Here is a 25,457-nt window from a genome sequence, read left to right as displayed (position 1 = left end):
CCCAGGGAAGACTATAGTTCTCCAATCAGAAAGCCACAGAAAACTGTGCCCTTATTGTCAAAAGACCTCACACTGGTCAAAATATCCAGGACAGCAGCTGTCAAAGTAAATGTGACCATTAAATTATTTACTTCTGGATTCTACTGAGGATCAGCTGTGGGACTTAAGACACATCTTGCAAATGCTTGCCTACCATTGCATCTCACTGTATACTGATATCTTTATTGCTAGAGCTGAACAGTACATTTATTTAACGATAGACATTGACCCAGAGTGATAGAGGGCAATGGTTTTACCTCCATCGTTGGGTGGGCCGCAGTTTCTGGTCATCCACGTGGCCATCAAGGTTCTCAATGTGATCTAACAATAGGAAGAGCTTCCACTCCCTGTACATTCAACTGGTTTGCAACTACATTAAAAATTTCCTCCATGTGTAGACACCGTACTCACTTTCCTGGCAGTGCCATGACCCTCTCATTGACTGGAAGCTCACACTGCTTCAGATCTTCACTCCAAATCTAAAGTATGTAAATGGGTCTTTGAGATTAAATGAGATCTCTTGAAGAGACAGCTCCTGACACCACTAGGGGAGAATGAGACTAAGGCACAGAGGTGACACAATCAATGCCACCTTGTTGACAGGACAAGTATTGCACAAGCCATCAGTTTTCTGAATAGGTTATCCCTGTATAAGATCATAGAAAGGGCAGAGGTGGCCCATTCGACCCAGTGAGTCTGCCCCACCATTCAGTGAGCTCATGGCTGATTTGATAATCCCCAACTCCACTGTCCTGCCTTTTCCCTCGAGCCTTGATTCCTTTACCAACCAAAAACCTGACTATCTCAGCTTTGGGTATACTCAAAGACTCAGCCTCAATAACCCTCAGTGACTGCTATCCTCCCACCCCAATACCATTACCATATCCGCTCAGGCTGAGGGCATAAGATTTCACCTCATCATGCCCAGTTTTTTTTTGATTCGTTCACAGGATGAGGGTGGCGCTGGCTAGGCAGCATTTGTTGCCCATCCCTAATTTCCCACAGGGCAGTTAAGAGTCAACCACTTTGCTGTGAGAATGGAGTCACATGTAGGCCAGACCAGGTAAGGATAGCAGTTTCCTCCCTTAAAGGACATTAGTGAACCAGATGGGTTTTTTCTGACAATCGACAATGGATTCACCGTTATCATCATCAGATTCCTAATTCCAGATATTTACTAAATTTAAATTCCACTATCTGCCATAGGGGGATTTGAACCCAGGTCCCCAGAACGTTATCTGGGGGTCTCTGGATTAACAGTCCAGTGATAATAGCACTAGGCCATTGCCTCCCCGCATTTGCGAATGTTAATTCATTTATCTTAGCTAAGTGTCTGAAATTCCCTGAACCCTGAATAAAACAGTTGACTTTCTTGTCTTGTGGTGAGCTGACTAACATAATGTATAAATCACGGTTGCACGAATGATATTAGGGAGAGGTAACATTTAAACGAGAGCAATTCCTGTGACGTTTCCACAGTACTGACCACAATGAGAAAGATCAAGCAAATTCCACTGGGTTTAACAGAAACTATTGTTAATACAAACTAATGTCAAGCTAAACCCTTTTTTGACATCATTATTACATTTTAAAGTGCACAGAAAGTAAAGAACATTAAATAAATCAAAAACCATACCTTAATCCAATTCACTGACATGCACAGTTTACTGCAGAACCTTATGCCTTTGACAGAGAGACACGTGAAAAGCACCCACTTCCCAGAATTCAACTACAATGCATAACATGTACTTCATCACTGCAATCCATGGTGAGCTATTTGCCCTCATTAGAATCATACTCTGGTACAGTCTTAACAGTACAATTGAAAATGGTGCATCACAAAAGAAAAATATTTTTCTTAAGTGTCTCAACCACTAGTTGTGAACAGCTCAACTTTAAATTACATCAAAAACTACGTGAACTGTTGACTTCTCTTATTGGTTTGCAGTTTCTCTGCAAATTTAAAAATTCTTAATGTGCCAAAAGTGCTTAAATTGAAGAATTTTTGCACATGAAATCAGTGGAGACATGGCTTCCTCATTATTATGGTTTACATAATAGTTAGTTCCATGAACACATTTTCCATTGCTCATACCATTCAACATAACATGAGTTAAAGATTTTGTATCAATTATGCTGGTCCAGCCAAATTCATGCAAACTGCACCAGTTAGCAGAAAACTCTGGGTCAACCCATGTGCTCAGTTACTATGATTTGAGAGAGCTTGTCTCGCAGCTCAGCCACTAACAAACAATCTACACAACATGACATCCTTACCTCCTCCAGGGCCCATAATGAATCCACCAAGGGTTTGATCTTCTTCTGGTTGTACAGCAATATGAGCTTATCCATCACTGCTTTCACCTGGGCTCCCCGACCTTGTTTGAAGAGGAGGTTAAGCAATGAAAATCCAGCAATGACTTTGTTCTCTTCATAGAGTTTAATGGGGTTCACTTTCTCAACTTGCCACCACTGTAAAAGGAAAACAAAAGTTCACTTTCATTTAGCTGATCTTGAGGCCATCCTTCCATTTGTCCCTTGAGTTACAGATTCAATGATTCTATGAGCATGGGCATGACATTGCTATGACATTGCTATGACATTATGATCTAATGAGCTACAAGCACAACAGGGTTTTGATTTACTGACTTACAGGTACATCATGGGCTATGGTTTAATGAATCTAACTTATCAGGCTAAATAAAAGGAAAAAGCAAAAGGTACTTTTAAAATGAGATTGTGTGTTTATTTTGAAGGTGGGCTTCAACACTTAGAAAATTCCTTTTAAGTGAATTGGGCATTAATATAAAGGGTTCATCAAGGTGTAGTGTGTCAGAGGGTACGTTTACCATGCAAAGTTAAGGTTAACCTTGAACCTTTACACTCAATGGTCCAGTTACAATGAGGACATGGCATGGAAATAAGCCATTCAGCCCAACAGCTCCATGCTAGTATTTATGCCCCACACAAGCCTCCCCCTCTCCTATTTTATGTCATCCCATCAGCATGATCTGTATTTCTTTCTCTGTATCCATTCATCCGTCCATCGATTCATCCATGCATCTGTCTGTCCGACCTTCTGTCTGTCTGTCTGTCTACCTGTCTGTCTGTCTATCTATCTATCTGTCTATCTATCAATCTATCATCCCCTTAAAAGTATCTAAGCTATTTGCCTCAACTAGGTGGTTAGACAGGAATTGTTATGTTCACATATTAATATGTTCATATTCACTTCCTGTAGACAAAACCTCATCTCCTATTGCCACATTTTCAGCATACTTTTTCTGTCAATTTTTCTTCCAATTTATCATGAAAACTCCTTGTTCTTCTTCTCTCCTTCAAAATTGGTTCTTGTTTAACTTAACTGTGGTGGCAAAATAAAATCATTTAAATATGTTAAAATATGACAGGATGCCTGGCTTTAAAATGGAGATTGAATTATGTCGGCACAGCCTAATATTACCACCCACAACCGTGACTCTCCAGGAGAGCTGACCATTAGTCTCGAACAGTGGACATACAGAAATGAGTACAGTCTCTTCGTAGTACAGAGCATGAATATTTCTTAAAAGGGGAAAAAGTCGAGAGATGGAACTAAGTGCATTTTGTGATCTGGAGATCCAGCACAGAGGCTGAATGGCCTCCTTCTGTACTGCCTTTTATCTTGCACGCATCAGGAAAAATCCAGAATGCTAAATTTCAAATGATTGCGACAATTTATACAACTGGACAAAAGGATGCTAGTCATTGGCAAGTTGATTCTAATTGCAGAAAGGAAAGAGGTACTATAGGATCTCCCACACTCACAGGTAGTTCAAAAAGGATACAATGCTTGAACACATTCCTTTGGTTGTAAAGAACAAGTTCCTGTGTAAGGATGCATGGCATCTCAAGCAAGTATAAATGAGACATGTTACAACCTTGACTGTGTTATCTTAAGTTGGCTGTTTGCATATATATTATGGAATTCAGGATTATTCAGCAAGTGTTGCCCAATCATGAAATCACATCTAAAAGTAGACTGGGTTTTGCAAGCAAGTGTTAGTTGAATACTGACTATACTCTGCCAACTATGAACAAATGTACAAAAAGTAAACTTGTTGGGCAAAATGGCCTGCTTTTGTGCTGTAAAAGTCTGTGTAATCTTCAGAATGTGGAGAGTACAAGTAAAATATTCTATTCGTAAATAAAACTAGAATTGTGTTTATTTTTGTTGTTGTTTAGCTTAACGCGTCAAAAATACAAAACATTCTCAAAGCTTCAATTTTCTTACCATGTCAATAATAATGTTTTCAGGGTCACTGAACGCACATTGATAACTGATGAACACCAGTCATGCCAAGGAAAATGGAGAATTCTAATACCTTCCAGCAGTTTAAAAACTAAAATTCCTTAAGCTTCTTTAGATCTTTTGGTGTGGGAATCAGCCATTGGTTGAAGTGGATTATTTGGTGGAAGCTATATGTTATGCATCAGAGCACAGTGGAGTTACAATATATTAAACGAGAAATTTCTTGCCCTATTGCCAAAAATAACATAACTGCACACGTAACACAGACAAACGCATTTTCCACAGCAAGCCAAAACTCAATGTACTACTTAATTATTAATTTTTTAATACTTACTGATTTGGCAAAGCTGAAGAAGCTTTTTGTTTCTCCGGTAACCATATTTGATGAGCCTGGAATTTGGTGAATACATGATTGTAATGCTTGCAAGACACGAATATTCTTTCACATTAATGCAACAACACAAACCATTTATTATTTAAATACTTGCTTCTCAAACATGCTCAGACTGAAGTACTCACTGGGTGTGAACCAGTGCAGCACTTACCGTACAGGATGTATGTTCCAAGTGGTTTCAAGAGCCCAAGACCCTTTCCAGTATTTTCACCGCACAGGCAATCCAGGACAATGTCGACTCCATCTGGAGAGATTCTACAGTGGAACCACAAATAGACCTTACTACAGAACCTATCTTTAGATCTAGACTAATACAGAATTTACCACACATTAAGAGGCCATTCCCACCAATGACCTCATGCCAATGTTCCATCATCCAACTCCATTAACTTAATGTTACAAAAATACAAAACAATCTCAGTTTTCTTACTGCCAACTGACAAACACCAGTCATTACAGAAAAACTGGTGTTCTATCATGTCCCTCTATGTCATTCATGTTGCTAGATAGTTCATGCATAATCGCATCTATACGCACTCCAGCTGCTATCTTCAAAATTCACTCCATCCATGAGATGTACATTGGCAGCAGTGTGTACAAGATGTAAAATGCACTGCAAAAATTTGCAAAAGCCCCTCTGACAGCACTACTCAAACCAGCAACCTCCACCAGCTCAAAAGACAAGGCTTGCAGATACATAGGAACCACCCACAAGTCCCCTTTCAAGTGCCACACCATCCTGACTTGGAATTATACTGGGCTTTCCTTCACTGTCGCTGGGTCAAAATCCTGAAATGAGTTCGTTAACAATGCTGTGGGTGTCCTTACACTCCATTGAGAGCAATGGTTCAAGAAGCCAACTCACCAACACCTTCTCAAGGACAATGAGGGATAGGCAATAAAATAATTATACACTCTGCCCAAGTAGGGCAACATGGTGGCTCAGTGGTTAGCACCAGGGACCTGGGTTCAATTCCACCTTCGGGTGACTGTCTGTGTGGAATGTGCACATTCTCCCCATGTCTGTGCGGGTTTCCTCCGAGTGCTCTGGTTTCATCCCACAGTCCAAAGACATGCACGTTAGGTGGATTATCCATGTGAAATTCAGTTATAGGGTGGGACTGGGTGGGATACCCTTTGGAGGGTTGGTGTGGACTCGATGGGCTGAATAGCCTGCTTCCTCACTGTGGAGATTCTATAATCCTAGATTCATCCACTGAGGAAGAAAACTTGTTTTGATAAGGATCATCATAAACAAAATAGATGAACTGATTTATTTCAGACTGCAAACTAGCTAATGGGCTACTGGGCATCATAAGAAACGACCGAATCTTTTTGAAATAAGAACTGGTACCTCCGGGTGAAGTTTAATGCAGGTGATGGGGTCTGACCCAAAACTTACTTAGAATCCCTACAGAGTGGAAACAGGCCCTTCAGCCCAACTAGTCCACACTGACCCTCAGAGCATCCCACCCAGACCCATCCCCCTATAACCCACCTAACCTACACATCCCTGAACACTACGGGCAATTTAGCATGGCCAATCCACCTAGCCTGCACATCTTTGGACTGTGGGAGGAAACCGGAGCACCCCAAGCAAACCCACACAGAGACAGGGAAAATGTGCAAACTCCACACAGACAGTCACCCGAGGGTGGAATCAAACCCCAGTCTGTGGCGCTGTGAGGCAGCAGTGCTAACCACTGAGCCATCATGCCGTCCCAAAAGAAGACCACTTCGCCTACTTTCATGAAGGCCCACAACATTTCTGCCAATCAGGCAGGTAGCTGGACAGCAGTGGGACTTCTGTGGGATTAAGGACCCCCGATGCAGAAATAATACATTCCTCAAACCATTGCCAAGATTCATTGGGCAATCAGAAGCAATGGCCTACTGCTGGTAATATGCCCACCTGAGGCCAAGAATTAGTTACCCTTAGCACAAAGGATCCAAGGTGAGTAACAGTAGGAGGTGGGTCACAGGAGACGTAGGGAGGGGGAGTTAGCACGGTGAGTAGGGGATGATTTTCAGCAGGCCTGCTTTCTTGATTCCATGTCCCTCAAACAAGGATTGACAATAAGGGACCCCAGCCCTACTGAAGGTTTTGCTTTTCAGGCTTCTTGCACAGTACAGTCTCTCCCTCTTTGCTTATGGTGGGATGAGTGCCTTAAGGAGTCATTAATTGAGCTTTCCTGTCCTGGAAATAAGTGGGGGTAAAGCGGTTCTTAAGCATTACCCTCCTGTCTAATTGAATATACCACCCAGCACCAAATTTGCCTTGAGGTGGGGCATTAAATTCTGGCTTCAATATCAGAGAAAATCATCTTGCTTTACCCCATTAGGAAAGATTAAATGAGACTTATTCTCCTTTATAGAGACAGGAGGAACTCTTTCAGCTCTTGAGACTGTTATGACCCTCAACTTGGACACAGCTAATCTGAATCTTAACTCTACACTGGTTCCAGCTTATAACGAGGAACTGAGGGAGGCTAATGTTTAATAGACTGTGAGGTCAATGTGATCCGGTTCTGATCACTAGAAAAATGATAACCTTAGCAAGGGCTTTGCAATATCCACACTGATCAGTTTATTGCAAATCAAAACTCTGAAAGACAATGGGATAACAAGGTGTAGAGCTGGATGAACACAGCAGGCCAAGCAGCATCAGAGGAGCAGGAAAGCTGACGTTTCGGGTCTGGAGCCTTCTTCAGAATGTTGCTTGGCCTGCTGTGTTCATCCAGCTCTACACCTTGTTATCTCAGATTCTCCAGCATCGGCAGTTCCTACTATCTCTGAAAAACATGGGACCTGAATAAAAATCCCACACTGTGAGGTATTATCCTCTCAATTATCTCTTGTCATCTTAACCATGAGGTTTTTATTCCTGGAAATGCCCTCCCTTGGTGTCTGAAAGTGTTGTTGAAACAACTCCAAACACTTGAATTTCCTTCACTTACTCCTGCTATGTGGGCACAGCTCAAAAAACTGACCTGAATTGCCTGAGAAATTGGGAGGAATTTTCTTGTGGCTTAATGCCACAATTCCTTTGTGCAATTTGTTAACATCCTCTAACTCACCTTGTACAATGTTGTGTAGACGTGCTCATAAAATATTAAATGTCTTGCAAATACATGAATTTCCCGCAAGTATAACAGATACGTTCAGTGATATTTCTTCAATTATCCTCTTCTATCAGACATTTTTTGTTCTGCTAATGTAGTGCTATCAATATTACTAATGTCTGACTGAGTCATCCATCTTTGGTCTCTACAGTAGACAGTATTGTTGCCAGTTACCTCTTGCCAAGTAACATAACAGCAAGAGCGGGCCTTTCAGCATTCAATGTGAAATGGCTCAACTACGCTGCAGTTACCCTTAGCAAATTGGATAAGGGCTGCAAGAAATGATAGACAGACAGATCAACGTAACAAGTAAAGGGGAAAGCTACAATGGATGGGCAAAAGGGATAACATAGGAAACAAAGAAGATATGTCAAGGGAAGAGAATAAGGAGCTGAGGGATAAGGTAAGGACGTTGAGAGGACAAAGGTGGAGGAACAGTAGGAGAGAAGGGGCATAAGACTGAGCGGGCAGAAGATAAGGACTTATATTGGAAATAGTGAGGAATCAGGGCAAGAAGTGAGGACTGGGAAATTGGATAAGTGGAGGGGAGGACAGTACTAAATGGGTGTTTGGAAAAGTTGACCTGGGACAAAGCGAGATGGGGTGAGGTGCCAAAGGAAAGGGAAAGCTGAAGGGAAGTGAAGAAACAAGATCAATTTTTTTCTAGTGCAGTGGGCAGCAACAATGTCTCTGGACCTGAGGAAGGGTCACCGGACCCGAAATGTTAACTCTCTTTTTTCCTTCACAGATGCGCCATACCTGCTGGGCTTTTCCAGCAACTTTGTTTTTATCTCGGAATCAGAGGTTTGAGTTTCAGGTTTGAGATGCACTCGTGGACTTGATGGGGATATAATGAACATTCATGATGCAGCCAAACAGGTTGATTATCAGCCTGTATATCCTTGGCAGACAATAAGAATTCATGAGTCTCCTGGTTAGCTACGCTTGATGCAGAGTGATATCCCTCAAGCCAAAGCTTCTGGCAATAGGCTGGTGACCTACTCCTGGAAGAACTACAGACATTCACATTTGCTACATCTGTCCCTTGTGTAACTAGATATAGGAAGCTTCTAAGTCTAAGTAAATGAAGAGAAGCTGGAAAACATTGACTAAGGTAAGAACTTTCATCTGACTGAAACACAGTCTTCTTCCAACTTGCTGTGTACTTGAGATTAGAAATGGTGGATTAATCAGAGCTAGATTAATAAGGAGGAGAATGAGTCAGGAAAACAAAGACATCAGGGAAGGCAAGAGGAAAGTGGAAAGGAAGAGATTTAGAAAGGAAGGAAGCAGGAGGTATAGAAGGTGAAAGGAAAGAAGGAGAAAGGAAACTGAGAAGGAAGAGAAAGAAGGGAACACTAGAAGGAACAAAATGAGAGAACAAAGGAGATAAAGAATTGAAGTGAAGAATAATTAAAGTTTTAAGCAAATTTGGCATATTGGGCTTTAGGTATCCTATCACATCTTGTTGTTATTAAAACAGTCACAGCATAACTCAACTGCAGGAAATGTTGATGCGTTCCAGTTACTCATTGGTACCCATAGATATCATGAACTATTTCCCTGATGATTGTATCATAAATCAATTACCTTGCGTCTCTTTTTCATGTATTATTTAACCAGCGTAATGCTGACAAAGTAAGATTCTTTAACAAACAAAACATAATGTCCAATTTGAGACCAGTTTTATGCTGTGAGTTGAGAATGGTTCTGAAATTGCTTTAATTTGTTCCAGCAAAGTATCTTAAAAGACATCAAATTAGTCTATATATCTTGACGCAATTTTGAAACAAACATCCCTGAGGTGAAAGAATATTGCAGCACCCAAACCTGGAACATCTGTTTTCCTGGTCGCTGCCGAATTACTGGGATTTATTTTGTTCATTTATGGAAAACGTCCAAGCATTCTTAAAGCAACATCTTTCAATCAGTTTTTTTGAGAGTGGAAGATTTGTGTTTGTGCCTTAACTGCTCAAAGAGGTGCTTCATTCTTTGGCTGTCTTTTGGTTGCTGAACATTTGAAATTGTCACATTTTAGGCTTGTAAAGGTTAGAACTCTTAGAAACATTGGAAATAAAGGCAGGAGTAGGCCATTCAGACCTTCAACCTGTTCTGCCATCCAATGCAATCACTCACCACATAAACACAGTGGTTACAACAGCAAGTCAAAGGCTAGGAATACTCTAGGAAGTAACTCACCTCCTGACTCCTCAGAGCCTGTCCATTATCTACAAGGCACAAATCTGTAATGGAAGACACCCCACTTGTCTAGATGAGTGCAGCTCCAACAACTCTCAGGAAACTTGACGCCATCCAGGACAAGTGAGCCCACTTGACTGGCACTCCATCCACAAGCATCCACTCCCTCCACCACCAATCCTCAGTAGCAGCAGTGTGTACTATTTGCAAGATGCACTGCAGAAATTCACCAGAGATCCTTCGACAGCACCTTCCAACCCCACGACTACTTCAATGTAGAAGAACAAGGGCAGCAGATAAATAGGAACACCACCACCTGCAAGTCCCCCTCTGAGTCACTCACTATCCTGATTTAGAACTATATTGCCATTCTTTCAATGTCACCAGGTCAAAGTCCTAGAATTCCCTCCCCAAGGGCATTGCGGGTTAACCTACAGCAGACACAAGCACTCTGATGATTAGAGGCAATATCCCACTAAAAGTCTTGCTAGAGGCCACAACAGTTCACTGTTGGATACCAGGTTTGAGACGGGGGGGCGTTGAGAATAGGCTGTGAACAGGCCTTTTTCTGCATATCTCATGCTACCACATTCTGTGGTCCAAGGAATGTCACTGACTCAGGGACAGCCATCACCACCACCAGCTTTTACATGTGTCAGATGGAGAAGGAGTTCCCAGTGAGGATGGGGGAGGCAACTGAAGGCCAGGGACTAACCTCGCCATGCCCCATTTTCCTGGAATCTCCAGCCCCACTCCTAGATTCACCCAAGGAATGATCTCAATAAAGATCTCCAAGATTATAAAAGGATTTGATAAAGTAGACATAGAGAATTCCCTCTCCCTCTGGTCCCATTCCTCTCCTTTAGGGACAATCGGGGGCGTGCCAAACAAAATCACATCTTATCCTTCAATCTCTCCCTCCTTCCGGCACACACTTTCTCTCCGTCCTCATCTCATCTTTTTTGCTTTGTCTCAGAAATCACCTTGTGCTGCTAAATATTCTAATCTACCCACTTGAAATAACTACAAATCATATTGTGTCTGCGATGTTCCTACTTGTGTTGTAAAACAACAAAAAAAACTGAGAAGGGTAAGAGAAAAGACAGAGAGAGAAATACTGAGAGATAAGCTTGCAGATCATTAGTCAATTGAATTGAAATAACCGTAAGACCTTAAGATAGAGGAGCAGAATTAGACTATTTAGTCATAGAGTCATTGAGTCATACAGCTTGGAAACAGACCCTTTGGTCCAACTAGTCCATGCCGACCATGTAAAAGAAAGTTAACTGATTCATTGGGAACTCAGGAGAAACATCTCCACCCAGAGCATCATGAGGATGAGTCAAAGAGTATTTAAAGCAAAAAGCAGGGGTGTACTTAATGAGAAGCCACGTAAGCACAGGAAAGAGAAAGAAATTGAAGAATAAGTACATGTGGTCAGGTGAAGAAGGTGGAAGGAAGTGTAGACCAATGACAGTGTTTTAGGGCCAAATAGCCTGCATCTGAGCTGTAAGTACTTTGCTAGCCAGAGGGGATGGGTTAGGGTTAGAGGGGACGAGACAGGAAACAAATAAGATTAGTCAAGGATGAAGAGAATAAGGTAAGAGGTGGAGTAAGAAGATTGAGAGACAGGGGTGGACAGAAGGGGACATAAGGCTGCTGGGGGGAAGATGTTTGATATGTGTATTGGGATGGTATAGATGGTGGAGCAAAGCAGACAGAGGTCAGGGAGAGAAGGGAGGACTGGGGAATTGAATAAGTGGAATTTCCATTATATTGGAAATATTAACATGGGGCAAAGTGGCATGGGATGAGGTATCAAAGGAAAGGAAAAACTGGATGGAAAAGTGGAACACTTTGCTATGGAAACAAAATGCAAGTTTGTCTAGTGCAATGAGTAGTGTCAATATCTCTGAGCTAGAGGCTTACTCATTTATTATATTTTATTTACATGTTAAGCACTAATAATATCTGTTCTCCAAACTGTGTGTCCAGCTGGATCAGACGTTTTGTAGCCTTAATGCCAATCTGAACTTCCAAACTCATACCCTATCAATACCTACATCCACTTCCTTTGTTAACTGACTCTATTCCTGCCTCAGTATATCTTCTGGTGGAATCTCATACTACCAAACTCAATAATTTCAAATGACCTGCTAGCCATCCTCTGCCATCATTAGCTGATCCAGATTCCTTCTCTCAATGTCATAACCCACAACCGCTACCTTACCCAGCATCCTCATGACTGAAGAAAGAACAGTACAGCACAGGAACAGGCCCATTGGCCCTCTAAGCCTGCGCTGACGCATTTTGCCCTTCCATACTAAAACTGTTAGCAATTACAGGATCTGTATCCCTCTATTTACTTTCTATTTATGTATTCGTCCAAGTGTTTCTTGAATTCTGCTATTGTGTCTGCTTCCACAAACTCCTCTGGCACTCACCAGCCTTTGTGTGAAAAACATGCCTCACACATCTCTTGATTCATCAATGCTTAAAGTTCTTATCTTCATGTTGTTTACACCCTTCCGTGGCCTCATCCAATGCTACATCTCCTCCAATCCTACAAATCTCAGAGACAAAAGAACTGCAGATGCTGGAATCCAAGGTAGACAAACAGGAGTCTGGAAGAACAATGCAATCCAGGCAGCATCTGGAGGAAAGAAGAAGTCAACGTTTCAGATATTACCCTTTCTTGGGATTGGATTTGCGGGTTGGGGAAGCTGCGGATAAAGGGGTGGAGGGGAACAAGGGCAAGAAATGTTGACTTCTCCTTTCCTCCAGGTGCTGCCTGGCTTATTGTGTTCTTCCAGCCTCCTGTTTGTCTACATACAAACCTCAGAGCCTTGTTCCTCCAATTCTGCCCTCCTGAGGATTACAGACTCCCTCTGCTTCACTATCGGTGATCAAGCCTTTGGCTGTCAAGGCCCCACATTCTGGAATCCCATCTTTAAAATGTGGACCAGGGTTTTTACTTGCCCACTCCCAATATCTCTTTCCTCGTTTTAAACTGCATCTGACAACACTTCAGGGAAGTGCCTGAGGACATTGTGGGTGCAACATAAATTCAAGTTACTGTTGTTGCTGTTGTTGAGATTATTGTTGAAAAGTCCCAAGTATTCCACAGAGAGAAACAGATGTCAAGACTGAAAGATTTAGAGAGGTGATTAAATGCTTGGTTGAAAAGTTTGGATTTCAAATTTCCAGCTTTTCATCTTTTCCTCTCAACCTCTCCAAAATCCTGACTTGCAGCTGCCATGAAAACATGGAGAATAGGAGCAGCAGTAGGCCATTCAGCCCTTCAAGTCTGATAACCATTCAATGCCATCATGGACAATCATCCAACTCATTGCCCTGTTCCTGTTTTCTCCCCAAACCCTTTGATCATTTAAACCCAAAAACCATATTTAACTCCTTGAAAAGATTCAATGTTTTGGCCTCAACCACTTGTCATTGCAGAGAATTCCACAGTTTCCCATTCTCTACATGAAGAATTTCTCCTCTTCTTCTCAGTCCTTGGCTCTTTTCTCCGTCTTCGGTCTTCCCTGCCGCTCCCCCCTCCCCCACCCCTCCAACCCCATCACTATTCTCACTTTCATTTATATCTTCTACCGCATTCTAACTAGGTTGTGTTTCTTTATTCCCTTTGCCAATTGCTTCTTCAATCGCCCAGCATTACTGGATCCCTCTGGCAAATTTCTACTTCTTACAAACAGACTCAAATATAGTTTGTATCCTTGGGAACTTGTATGGAGATCAAAATTCAATGTTTCTGGCATGTTGCAGCATCACCTCAAAGATTTACAGACAGTCTCCAATCAAAGCCATGCAAAAAGACCTAGTTTTCTTCAAAGTGATTCAGTGCCAAACATGCCACAGTCAGAAATGACTGGATGATGTTACAATTGAGGTGCAGGGGGTTGATGCAAGTCAGGAGTGACCCAGAGAAACAACTGATTGCAATGTTTGGAATGAATGCATTCCTCAGATCTTGCTTTGATGTGTTTAAATGTTTAAATTGATTTTCTCCCAACCCCGCTCTCAGATTGCTTTTCTCGTCAACGTAGTTACAACGCTGCAGTACTCCCATCAGAACATTATTGAACTCGTTTTCCCTTTCAAGTTGGCTTCCTTTGTGACTGAGACAACAACAAGAAGAGATCAGTGATTTTACCGAAAATTTATTAAGCCAAATGTTGCATGAGGAATGCTGGTGAAATTAACAAAACTGTTACCTTGTCGTAAATCAAACAGTAAATATTTGTAACATAAACAGAAATTGCTGGAAAAACTCAGCAAGTCTTGCAGCATCAGTTCTGAAGAAGGGTCTCTGGACCAGAAACTTTAACTCTGTTTCTTTCTCCACAGACGCTGCAAGACCTGCTGAATTTCTGCAGCAGTTTCTGTTTTTGTTTCAGACTTACAGCATCCACAGTTCTTTGGGTTTAATTTTTGTTCAATAAATTTTTGTGTTAGCTGAAATCAGAAGCCAATGTCAGAGATATCCTACACATCTAAAGGGTACCATGTTGACTTCTCACCAATTAGATCACTGTTGAAATGAATAAAGTGGAATTAAAAAGTCCCATTTCTTCACATTAAAAAATGGCTGGAAAAGTTGTGGCATTTTTCACTAAAAACAAAAATCACACATGGGCTGTAGTAAAAGAGTCTTCTTCACTCCACTTTGCCAATGCTGAAAGTCTTCTCCAAACAAAAACAGAAATTGCTGAAGAAACTCAGCAGGAGAGAAAGCTGAGTTAACATTTCAGGTCCAGTGACAGACGATCATTGGACCCAAAACATTAACTGTGTTTCTCTCTCCTCGGATGATGCCAGACGTACTGAGTTTCTCCAGTACTTTCTGTTTTTGTTTCAGATTTCCAGCATCCGCGCTTCTTTGTTTTATTTCAGTCTGGAAGTCTGCTCTTGGATTTCTAAATTGAATAATAAATCTCCTATAGGGAAGATGTAGTTAAATTTGAAAGGATGCAGAAAACATTTACAAAGATGTTGCAAGTGTTAGAGGGAGAGGCTGAATAGGCTGGGGCTATTTTCCCTGGAGCGTTGGAAGCTGAGGGCTAACCTTGTAGAGGTTTACAAAATCATGAAGGGCATGGATAGGTTGAATAACCAAGGTCTTTTTCTCAGGGTAGGGGAGTCCAAAACTAGACAGCATAGGTTTAAGGTGAGAGGGGAAAGATACAAAAAGAATGTAAGGGGTGACTTTTAAACGCAGAGGGTGGTTCATGTATTGAATGAGCTACCAGAGGAAGTGGTGGAGGCTGGTACAATTGCAACATTTAAAATACATTAGCATTGGGATATGAATAGGAAAGATTTAGAGGGATATGGGCCAAACGGTGGCAAATGGAACTAGATTAATTTAGAATATCTGGTCAGCATGGACAGGTTGAACAGAAGGATCTGTTTCCGTGCTGCATGTCTCTATGACACTAAATCTTATTCTCTAGCAAAGGTCAATTCTTAACCTCAATGAGCACAAAAACCCATCCTAAAGATACCACTCATAAAGAACGTACAGCAAACAAAAAGTGTTGGAGATCACAGTGGGTTAGGCAGCATCCATGGGGAGAGAAACCAAGCTAACATTTCAAGTCTACATGACTCTTCATCAGAGCTGACGTGAAGTGTGTCGCTGCAGTAGTTATGCAATGGTGGGGTGAGGAGTTCTGGAGGAGAAAGGGTATTGATGGAGTGGATTAAGTAATCAGAATGTGAGAATGGCAGAACAATTGTGTGTACAGGTTGGAAATAAAAGCTTCATATTCTTCCTCTCTCCATTTAATGTGTGAAAATGCAAGTGTTTTGGTTGATTAGTTCATTGGATTACATTGTACATATGACATAGGAAAAGGCCTTTTTGTTCAAATATTCTCACTCTGGTCTCCTGTCTCATCTATCAGAATAACATCCTTCCTTCGACACTTATCCCTAATCACACCTTAAATATCCAGAAACCCTTTGTGTTGGGTGTAGTACAAACATAAGCCCCAGATGAAGCACTGCTGAAACCAATGTGCACTTCTTCAGTTCAATTTTCACCTTTGTCCCTTTTATTTCCTAAAGAATCTGACTTATTTTTTTAAATAGTTGCTCATGGGATATAGGCATCAAGCAGCTGCTTGGCCTGCTGTGTTCATCCAGCTCTGCACCTTGTTGTCTCGGATTCTCCAGCATCTGCAGTTCCTACTATCACCTAGTCACCGTTAGAGCCCAGAATTTCCCTATTTGCCATGGTGGGATGCAAACCCATGAATTCACAGCTTTAGCCCAGGGTTCTGAATTGCTCATTAACTGATATTATCACGACGCCACCACCATTAATGGGTAGAGTTCTCCCCTGTTGGTACCAGTTTCAGATGCTGAGAATTCAGTGATAATTATTCAAGCCTTACCTTGGTCTGTCTTACCTTTTCACATCCTGCACATAATCTGCATTCCGGTCAATGAGATGAGTGATGGAATCCTTGATAGCTTCATGCTTAAAGGAGGAGGCTGTTCCAAATACAGTCACATCTGGAATGGTGGAGCAGAGCTGAGCAACAGCCTGGCCCTGCAATAATCACAATCAAATCAGATCTCAGCCTCAACATCTGACAGTGGCTTAACAAACAGATGTACAGACACTTCCAAAGAAATTACTCTGGGAGAGAACTTCAATAATTAGCAGCTGTCCACATCCCACAAGATTAGCGACAGGAGATTATTTTTTAAGCTTTAATTGGTACTCAGTTACCATGACTCAGTTGGGTCCTGTACTTTTCCTGAGCCAGAGTGAGAGTGCCTTGTTAGGATCTCTATCCAGTACCTTTCCTGGTGAATTAACTCAAGTATTGACTGTGCCTGGAGGACCATCATGTTGGTGAAAGAAACTCTTTGGTCTGCCTCAAACCTGTTGGTCTTCCAGAGCAAGGAGTTGACCCTAACTGAATGTTGCAGACTGGCACATTCTAAGGTCCAGGACTAGGTGCTAAGGGACACATTAAAGCTTGCGCAGCTGCTGCATGACACAGTGGGGAAAGACCACGGTCTGAGGTATTTCTGCCGAAGTTAAATGGGGATCCATTTAGTTATTGGACCTTCCGAGTGCCTCAAATGCATGTAAATATAATCCTGCACAATCAAGAAATGCCTTTGGTTTGTTTGTTGGATAGAATCAAACTCCAATGTTTGTTTCGTCATAAGCTACTGAACAGAACCGAACTGCTTTAGTGACGTTGTCTGCACTTTTTTATGAATATTTGAAATAAAAAGGAATTATGTCCCACCCGAGAAAGCTGAGCACAAAATCTGAGCTGACCCTCCCAGTTCAGTACTGAGGGAACACTGCACTGCTAAAGGTGAGGTTCTTCAAATCAGTTGTTAACCCTGAGCCCTCTCAGGTGGGTATAAAAGGATCTACAACTCTATTTTGAAGAAGCGCAGTCGTGTGCTCCCCTGCGTTCAGGACAAAATTCATTCTTCAGCTGATTCCTAATACTAGATTATTTAGCCAGAATCACATTGTGTTCCTGGGATCTTGCTGTGCTCACAAAACCCTGCACCTGGCATGTCAACAGCGACTACCCTTCAGAAGTGAGCTCACTTACTCCACTGATAAGCCAGTTTCACCCGCTGAATGCTAAACATGGATGGTGCCACAGATAAAGCATCTGCGTCCTTCTTGCAGAGGATGGTTTAACAGGTAGGTGTGAAAGGGAGGCTGGGGATGGAGAGTTATTCTGATAGATGAGGCAGGAGACTCAAGCAGAACATAAAAACATGGAATTTTTGGGCAAAATGGTCCTTCTCTATGTTATATGTTCCGTGTAATCCTATGAGCTAATCGATCAAAACACTTGCATTTTGACGCATCATCTGTTTCTGCCCCCACAAGCACATTACACAGAAATAATAAGTTCTGATCCTTGTACAAGACGTCAGCCCACTTTTTGTGGCCTTTCAAATGTTGACTGATCTGACAAGTATTCGCAGCTTGTTTCTTTTCTCTCTCTATTTTTACTTTCCTGTTCTGTCTTATCTTCTGTTTTATCCTTAATATTTTCTTTTGTTCTGATCAATTACTTTCAGAGCATGGAAAAATGTTCAATTACCTGAAAAGGTCAGTCTTTATAGACCCTCAAAAGCTGAACATATACATCAAAGTAAAATCAAATCAAAGGTATCCCATTTTGTATATAGAGACATTAACATATGGATGCTTTGTGCAAAGATAAGTAGTTTGGGGTTTTTGATTCCAGCACCATGAAAATCCATCCTTTGCATGCAGTTAAATCAAGCCTACAGCACAGACACAGGTCAGTTGGCTCAAGTGATCTTGCCAGTGTTCACATTCCACACGAGGCTTCTCCCATTCCTCATCATTAAACTCTATACAACCACATTATCTGCTGCGAGAGCTGAAGACAGGAGCTCCACACTGCAGAACTCCTCACCACTCTCAGAATGGTTACGGCCATTCGGTCTATCGTTTCTGTACTGACATGCTGACTGAGCAGTCCTCCAAGTGCTGCTTCCCCACCTTCTCCCTGTAACCCTGCACGTTCTTTCTTTTCCAAAAAAAATCATCCAACAGTTTTCTGAAGGCCTCTAATGAATCTGCCCACACCCCTCTGCATGCCCCACCCCCCAAATCTTAGGGAGTGTAATTCAGAACCTAACCATTCCCAGCATGATAAATGCGTTTTACTCATGTCACCACAGGTCCTTTCAATAATTGCCTTCAACCTGTGTCCTCACGCGTGCTTGATCCTTTGACCAAATGGGAGCATTTTGTCCCCATCCACTCCATCCAGACGTGTCATGATTTTGAATACCTATATCAAATTTCCTCTCAGCCTTCTCTTTAAAGTCTTAACTTTTCCAATCAAAATGCATAACGGATGTTCCTTATCCTTGAACACACTCTTGTACATCCTTCCTGCACTTCCTCTGATGCCTTCACATCTTTCCTAGAGTCTGATGTGTGGAACAGAGCACAGTATTCTCATTCAGAATAGGAACTGCAGATTCTGGAGAATCTGAGATAACAAGGTGTACAGCTGGATGAACACAGCAGGCCAAGCAGCATCAGAGGAGCAGGAAGGCTGACGTTTCAGGCCTAGACCCTTCTTCGGAAATCTATTCTCATTCCTTCCTTTCAAGGTCAATCCACAAGAAATTCCTAAACTGTTCTCGTAGAATCCCTAAGGCATGTAAGCAGGCCATTTGGCCCATCAAGTCCACACTGACCCTCCAAACAGCATCCCACCCAGACCCACCCCCACGACATAATCATATAACCCCACACTTCCTATGGCTAACCCACCTAGCCTGTACATCCCTGATCACTATGGGTAATTTAGCATGGTCAATCTACCTAACCTGCACATTCTCTGGAAACCAGAGCACCCAAAGGAAGCCCATGCAGAGAATGTGCAAACTCCACACAGACAGTGGAATTGAACCCGGGTCCCTGGTGCTGTGAGGCAGCAGTGCTAACCGCTGAGCCACCATGCTGCCCTAATCTCCCTTAATTCATTTATTCACAGGTTAGGGGTATTGCTGGCAAGGACAGGAGTTATTCCTCACCCACAGTTGCCCTTGAGAAGTTGGTAGTAAGCTGCCTTCTTGCGTACAACTGAGTGGCTTGCTAAGACATTGCAAGGAAGTTAAGAGCCAATCACATTACTGTGAAATTGAGAGTTAATATCAGTCAGACTGGGTAAGGACAGTAGATTGCCTTCCTTAATGAGATTAGTGTACTAGATGAGATTTTATGGCTATTAAAAATGGTTTCATAGTCACATAATTACTGAAGTTAGCTTCGTCATTCTAGATTTATTCATTGAAATAAGAAATTGCTGGAAAACGGCAGGTCAGGCAGCATCTGTGGAGATAAAGTAGAGTTATTAGACAGGGTAGTTAAGAAGGTGTTTAGCATGCTTCTCTTCATCGCTCAGACCTTTGAATATAGGAATTGGAACGTCATGTTAAGGTTGTACAGGACATTGGTGAGGCCTCTTCTGGAGTACTGTGTGCAGTTCTGGTCACACTGTTCTAGGAAAGACATTATTAAACTGGAGACAGTTTTCAGAAAAGATTTACCAGGATGTTGCCAGGAATGCACGGTTTGAGATATGAAAATAAACTGGAAAGGCTGGGACTCTTTTCACTGGAGCTTAGGAGGTTGAGGGGTGACCTTATTGAGATTTATAAAATCTTGAGGGATATAGATAAGGTGAAGGATATTTAGTCAAATTCATGAATAGGGAGAATTTGGAGAGATATGGGCCAAATGTAGACAGGTGGGACTAGTTTAATTTGGGAACATGATCGGTGTGGACTGGTTGGACCGAACAGCCCATTTGCATGCTGTGTGACTCTATGATTTTATAACTGAAGAAGGGTCACTGGACGTGAAACATTAACTCTACTTTCTCTCCACAGATGGCTGCCTGGCCTGCTGGGTTTTTCCAGCAATTTCTGATTTTGTTTCTGATTTCCAGCATCCGCAGTTCTTTGGTATTTTGTTCATTGAATTTAAATTCCACCAGCTCCCACAGTGGGATTTTGAACTGATGTCCCCAGAATATTAGTCTGGGTATCTGGTGAGCTAGTTCAGTGATATTACATCATGCCACCTTTAATTTTATCCCAAATTTATTTAATTAATGCCATTTAAATGCTTAAGCAGATGTGGTGGGATTTGAACTCTTGTCTCCAGGCTCAATGACATCATTATGTTATCAAGCCTTCTATGCAAATTCCATATTAGGTATTATAACACGCTCTTGCAACATGTTTGCAACTGTCTTGACGCTTAGCATGCAGGAATCTATACAACCACTTTAAACAGTGTGCTCAATATAACATTGAGATTGGTAGGCTCTTGATCAGTCAGGGAATCAAAGGTTATGGGAAAAGGGCATGAAAGTGGACGTGAGGAAGATTGGATAAACCATGATCCTATTGAATGATAGAGCAAGCTCGAGGGGCAAAATGGCCTACTCTTGTTTCTACTTCTTATGGTGTTATGGTCTTATGGTCTCACATATGAACCACAGCAGGAATTAAATTCATTAACAGTTTATCATTAAGTTTCAGGGCCTGATGCCCCCTGCTGCCCACTGTAACCAATGCAAAAATTGAGTGAAGTATCTTTGCATTGGAAGATTAGATTCAAACTCCTTGGTCAGTTTTACTCAAGCTACTCGTTTGTTCCAGTTCAGGAAAGGCAGAACAACAGTTATATGTGGAGAGATAGTCGGAACTGCCGATGCTGGAGAATCTGAGATAACAAGGTGTAGAACTGGATGAACACAGCAGGCCAAGCAGCATCAGAGGAGCAGGAAGGCTGACGTTTTGGGTCTAGACCCTTCTTCAGAAAAGGTGGAGCTCTTATCACCAGCACTGGAAATCCTTCGAAGCCCTTATTGGAAGTATTGACAACATCATCTCATTATGAATTATTGCTAACAGAAAGACTTGATGGGATTCTCAATCATTATTCGGGTACTTATATTATTGCACTTGCATTGTACTTACTATTTTGGAACCAAATTGTTTGTGTTGATTCCTTTCAGGCTATTCCAAATGGGTGAACTGACACCATGATCATTGCTGGGTCAAATTCCTGGAAATCCATCCCTTACAACAGATTAATTATTCGCAGTTCAAGAGGACAGCTCACCAATTTGTCAAGGGACAATGGAGAGACAGCCAATAAATTGCTAGCAACATTTACTTCTTCAGAATCATCAAAGGAATCATCAAAAACAAAGGGGTGGCCACTGACCAGGGTTTTGCCAGCTCTCTAGGGGGCCTGCAAAATGGTGTGGAAAGGACTCAGCCTTTTTTTAAATTCATTCCCAAGATGAGGGCATCACTGGCTAAGTCAGCATTTATTGCCCATCCCAATATGCCCTTGCAACATGTTTAGCAACTGTCTTGATGCTTTGCATGCAAGAATCCATGCAATCACTTTAAACAGTGCGCTAAATGTACCACTGAGATTAGTAGGTTTTTGATCAGTCAGGGAATCAAGGGTTATGGGAAAAGGGCATAGGAGGCAGTTGAGAGTCAACCCCATTGCTGTGGGTCTGGAGTCACATGTAGGTCAGACCAGGTAAGAATGGCAATTTCCTTCCCTAAAGGGTATTAGTGAATCAGATGGTTCCAATTTTTTTATTGAATTCAAATTCCACCATCTGTTGTGGCAGGATTTGAAGCCATGTCCCCAGACCATTACGTGGGTCTCTGGATTAACAGTCCAGCGATAATACCACTTGACCATTACCTCCCCCTTCCATCAATGGGCATTTTATCTGTAGCTGGTAAGGTGTAAAATAGCCTCCCACCAAGAGGCCAAATGAGTCACTTGAGTGGACAATTAAGACCCTCTCCCTGATGCAACCAACCTTTCACCAGGTGCCCTGGCAGCTTCTCTGAGGGGTTAGCAAGGGGTCCTTAATTGGGCATTCAGGTGGCAACATTCCCACCAACCATTCATTCTCCTATCTTACCCAGGCTTGCCTGACTTACCTATGGCGACAGACGTCCACCCTCACCCTCACAGCTCCACTAAGCATGTTACGAGGGCAGTGTCCATCATCGCACCACCACAGCTATGCAGTCCCAGGTGTCACCATCAGTGCTAGTGGTGACACTACGATTGAAGAGCTATCAAGCTTCAGATTAACCAGCAGCTCTTGTTCTCATTCTTTGAAGGGATGGCAGCCCTGATGGCAAATATAACTGAGGTGGCAGGGGTTCTCAGACAAACCTGCCCCAGGTTTAGGGCTCATCCTCAGGGTCCTGCTTAAATTTACAGAACAATAAGCAGAATCCACACGATCTCCTATTCGTGACTTGGGCCAGAGGAGGGTGGAAAAACTGGGGAAGAAAAGGAAGAATTCACAGGCTGGAGGAAATACAGAAGTAAAAAAGAGAAGACAGTGAGCAAAACCTGGCCATTTTCAGTGAATGGTTTTTGAAGTTGCTCAGTTTGTGTTCACCAGGCAAAACTAAGAGATTTGTCTCCTGGGCTCAAGTAAATTTAATCACAGATGTTGCAGCAACTAAATAGCCTGAAAACAAAACCAATGAAAAAAGATCTGCATTGATTCCTGAAACATGGGATGTTTAAGAATTTTGTTTTTATAAAATCTAGCAGGAAATCTGGCTGATTTGGCACTGAAATCATCTTTCTGAGTTCTATGGTTTGTTTTACATCTGACACACACTCAATGACATAATCTGCTCCTATCCTTTCCTCAATGTAGTCCCATGATAATTTTATAGAATTGGAATGATCCAGACAGCATAGCTATAAGCCCAGGCCAAACATCCCTCAAAGATACATTTCTAGATACATTTACATTTTTGAGTCATCCTTCAGGAAAGGAGTCTATTCCCATTGAGAGCCTAGATCTCTTTGACCATCTTGCTCATCTGTCTCATTTGCTGACCTCTCTCATGTTCTTCAACATTGATTCCTGCCTCTCTTTTAACTTCATCCCAGCTCCATACCGTATCCCCTTAAATACTGTTCGAACTTAAATTTCTTCCAGTTCCAATGAAAATTAGGACATCAACCTGAAACTCTGTTTCTTTTTCCTCAGTTGGCTTGTTACCTGTTGAATATGTTCAGATTCAACAGGTTTCTGGTTTTATCCTAGCATTGGGAAGGTGATGGCCTAGTGGTATTATCGCTGGACTGTTAATACAAAAACACAAATAATGCTCTGGAGTCCCAGCAAATGGTGGGATTTGAATTGAATGAATGTCTGGAATTAAGAATCTTACAATGACCATAAATCCATTGTCGATTGTTGGAGAAACCCAAATGGTTCACTAATGTCCTTTAGAGAAGGAAGCTGCCATCCTTACCTGGTCTGGCCGACATGTGACTCCATACCCACAGCAATGTGGTTGACTCTTAACTGCCCTCTGGGCAATTAGGGATGGGCAATAAATGCTGCCTAGCCAGCAAAGCCCTCATCCTGTGAATGAATAAATGGATTAAATACTATATAGCCACCTGGAGGAGAAGATACAAGAACGGAACATTGGTTGGAAAGGGATAATATCTCACTCAACAGAAACAAATTAAATAGAAATTTTATATTCAGTGCTTCTCAAGGCAAAGCTCTCTCCTTCTAAATGCCCATTTAGACACAGTAAGAGTAGTGAGAGGTTAGATTTGTAGTCACGAGAAACTGAGCTGCAATACTTAGGGGATTCAAATTTAAAGTGGTTATTAGGTCTTCATCTTCTTCTTATATCATAAAATATTAAGAGATGTCGGGCTTCAAATATGGCTTATTACATTCTTTGAGGATTTAAAATTCACCCATGATTCTAAATACCATTACTGCGATTAATCTCTATGGGCCAGCCAATCAGAAGCGTAGTCACTGTGGCTAAAATAGCAGGCCAGATGTTAGCACTGTGCCAACAGGGCTTTGAATGGGTTAAAAATCTGGACTGTTTAATCTGTTTTTCTCTCAGCAGTGCTGCTTGGATTTGCCGAGTGGTTTCAGAATTTTATGTTTGTTTTTATATTTCGGTATCCACAATATTTTATCTTTTTCTTATTCATCATATCTCTGTACCTACTCCAGCTTTCCAAACCTCCGTCTTCCCTCATTCCCACAAAAATGCATAGAAACATAAAATATTGGTGTGGACACAGGCCATTCCACCCATTGAGCCAATCTGCCATTCAACATGATCATGGCTGATCCTCTATCTCAACACCATATTCCCACTCTCTCCATATACCTCTTGGCACCTTTAGCTTTTAGAAATTAGTCAACTTGTTTCTTAAATGCAATCAATAAATTCACCTTCATAGCCTACTGTGGCAGAGAACTCCACTGATTCACCAGATTCTGATTGAAGAAAGTTTTCCTCATCTTAGTCTGAAATGCACTATGTTTTTTTGAGACTGTATATGCCTTGTTCTGAGCCCCTGGTCAGGGGAATATCATCTTTACATCCAGTCTGTCTAGCCCTGTCAGAGTTTTACAAATCAGTAAGATCCCCTCTCAACCTTTTATCTCCAGTGAATACAGACCCCATCAATCCAATCTCTCCCCATAGAACACACCTGCCATCCCTAGGAATCAGTTTGGTGAACCTTTGCTGCACTCTCTTTATAGCAAGTATTTATCTTCTTATGGAAGGAGCACAAAACAGGTCACAATACTCGAGGTGTGGATTCACCAAGGCCCTGTTTTATTACAGTAAGACTTCCTCAATCCTGTATTCACACCCTCTTTTAGTGAACATCAACATACCATTTGCCCTCCTAACAGTCTGATGTAACTGCATGCTTGCTTTCAAAGACCAGAGAAACTGCACGCCCTTGGTGCATCAACTATTTCCATTCTATTGCCATTTAAAT

At 41.9% G+C, this 25,457-nt stretch overlaps 1 protein-coding gene across 1 annotated transcript in view; it reads right to left on the bottom strand.

Moving 5' to 3' along the window:
• Positions 1-2,226: 2,226 nt before the first annotated feature.
• Positions 2,227-25,457, bottom strand: part of LOC109916470 (synaptic vesicle membrane protein VAT-1 homolog-like) — a 68,857-nt gene continuing 45,626 nt past the window's right edge. Inside the window, exons 4-7 of the mRNA XM_020516187.2 lie at positions 16,480-16,622; positions 4,876-4,979; positions 4,665-4,720; positions 2,227-2,511 (exon numbers count right to left, since the gene is read on the bottom strand). Coding sequence (XP_020371776.2) covers positions 2,227-2,511; positions 4,665-4,720; positions 4,876-4,979; positions 16,480-16,622 — 588 coding nt within the window. The remainder of the gene's footprint in view (positions 2,512-4,664; positions 4,721-4,875; positions 4,980-16,479; positions 16,623-25,457) is intronic.

The sequence above is a fragment of the Rhincodon typus genome, chromosome 15, assembly GCF_021869965.1.
Source record: "Rhincodon typus isolate 14 chromosome 15, sRhiTyp1.1, whole genome shotgun sequence".
NCBI classification, from domain to species: Eukaryota; Metazoa; Chordata; class Chondrichthyes; order Orectolobiformes; family Rhincodontidae; genus Rhincodon; species Rhincodon typus.
This window is presented reverse-complemented; position numbering and strand designations above follow the sequence as displayed.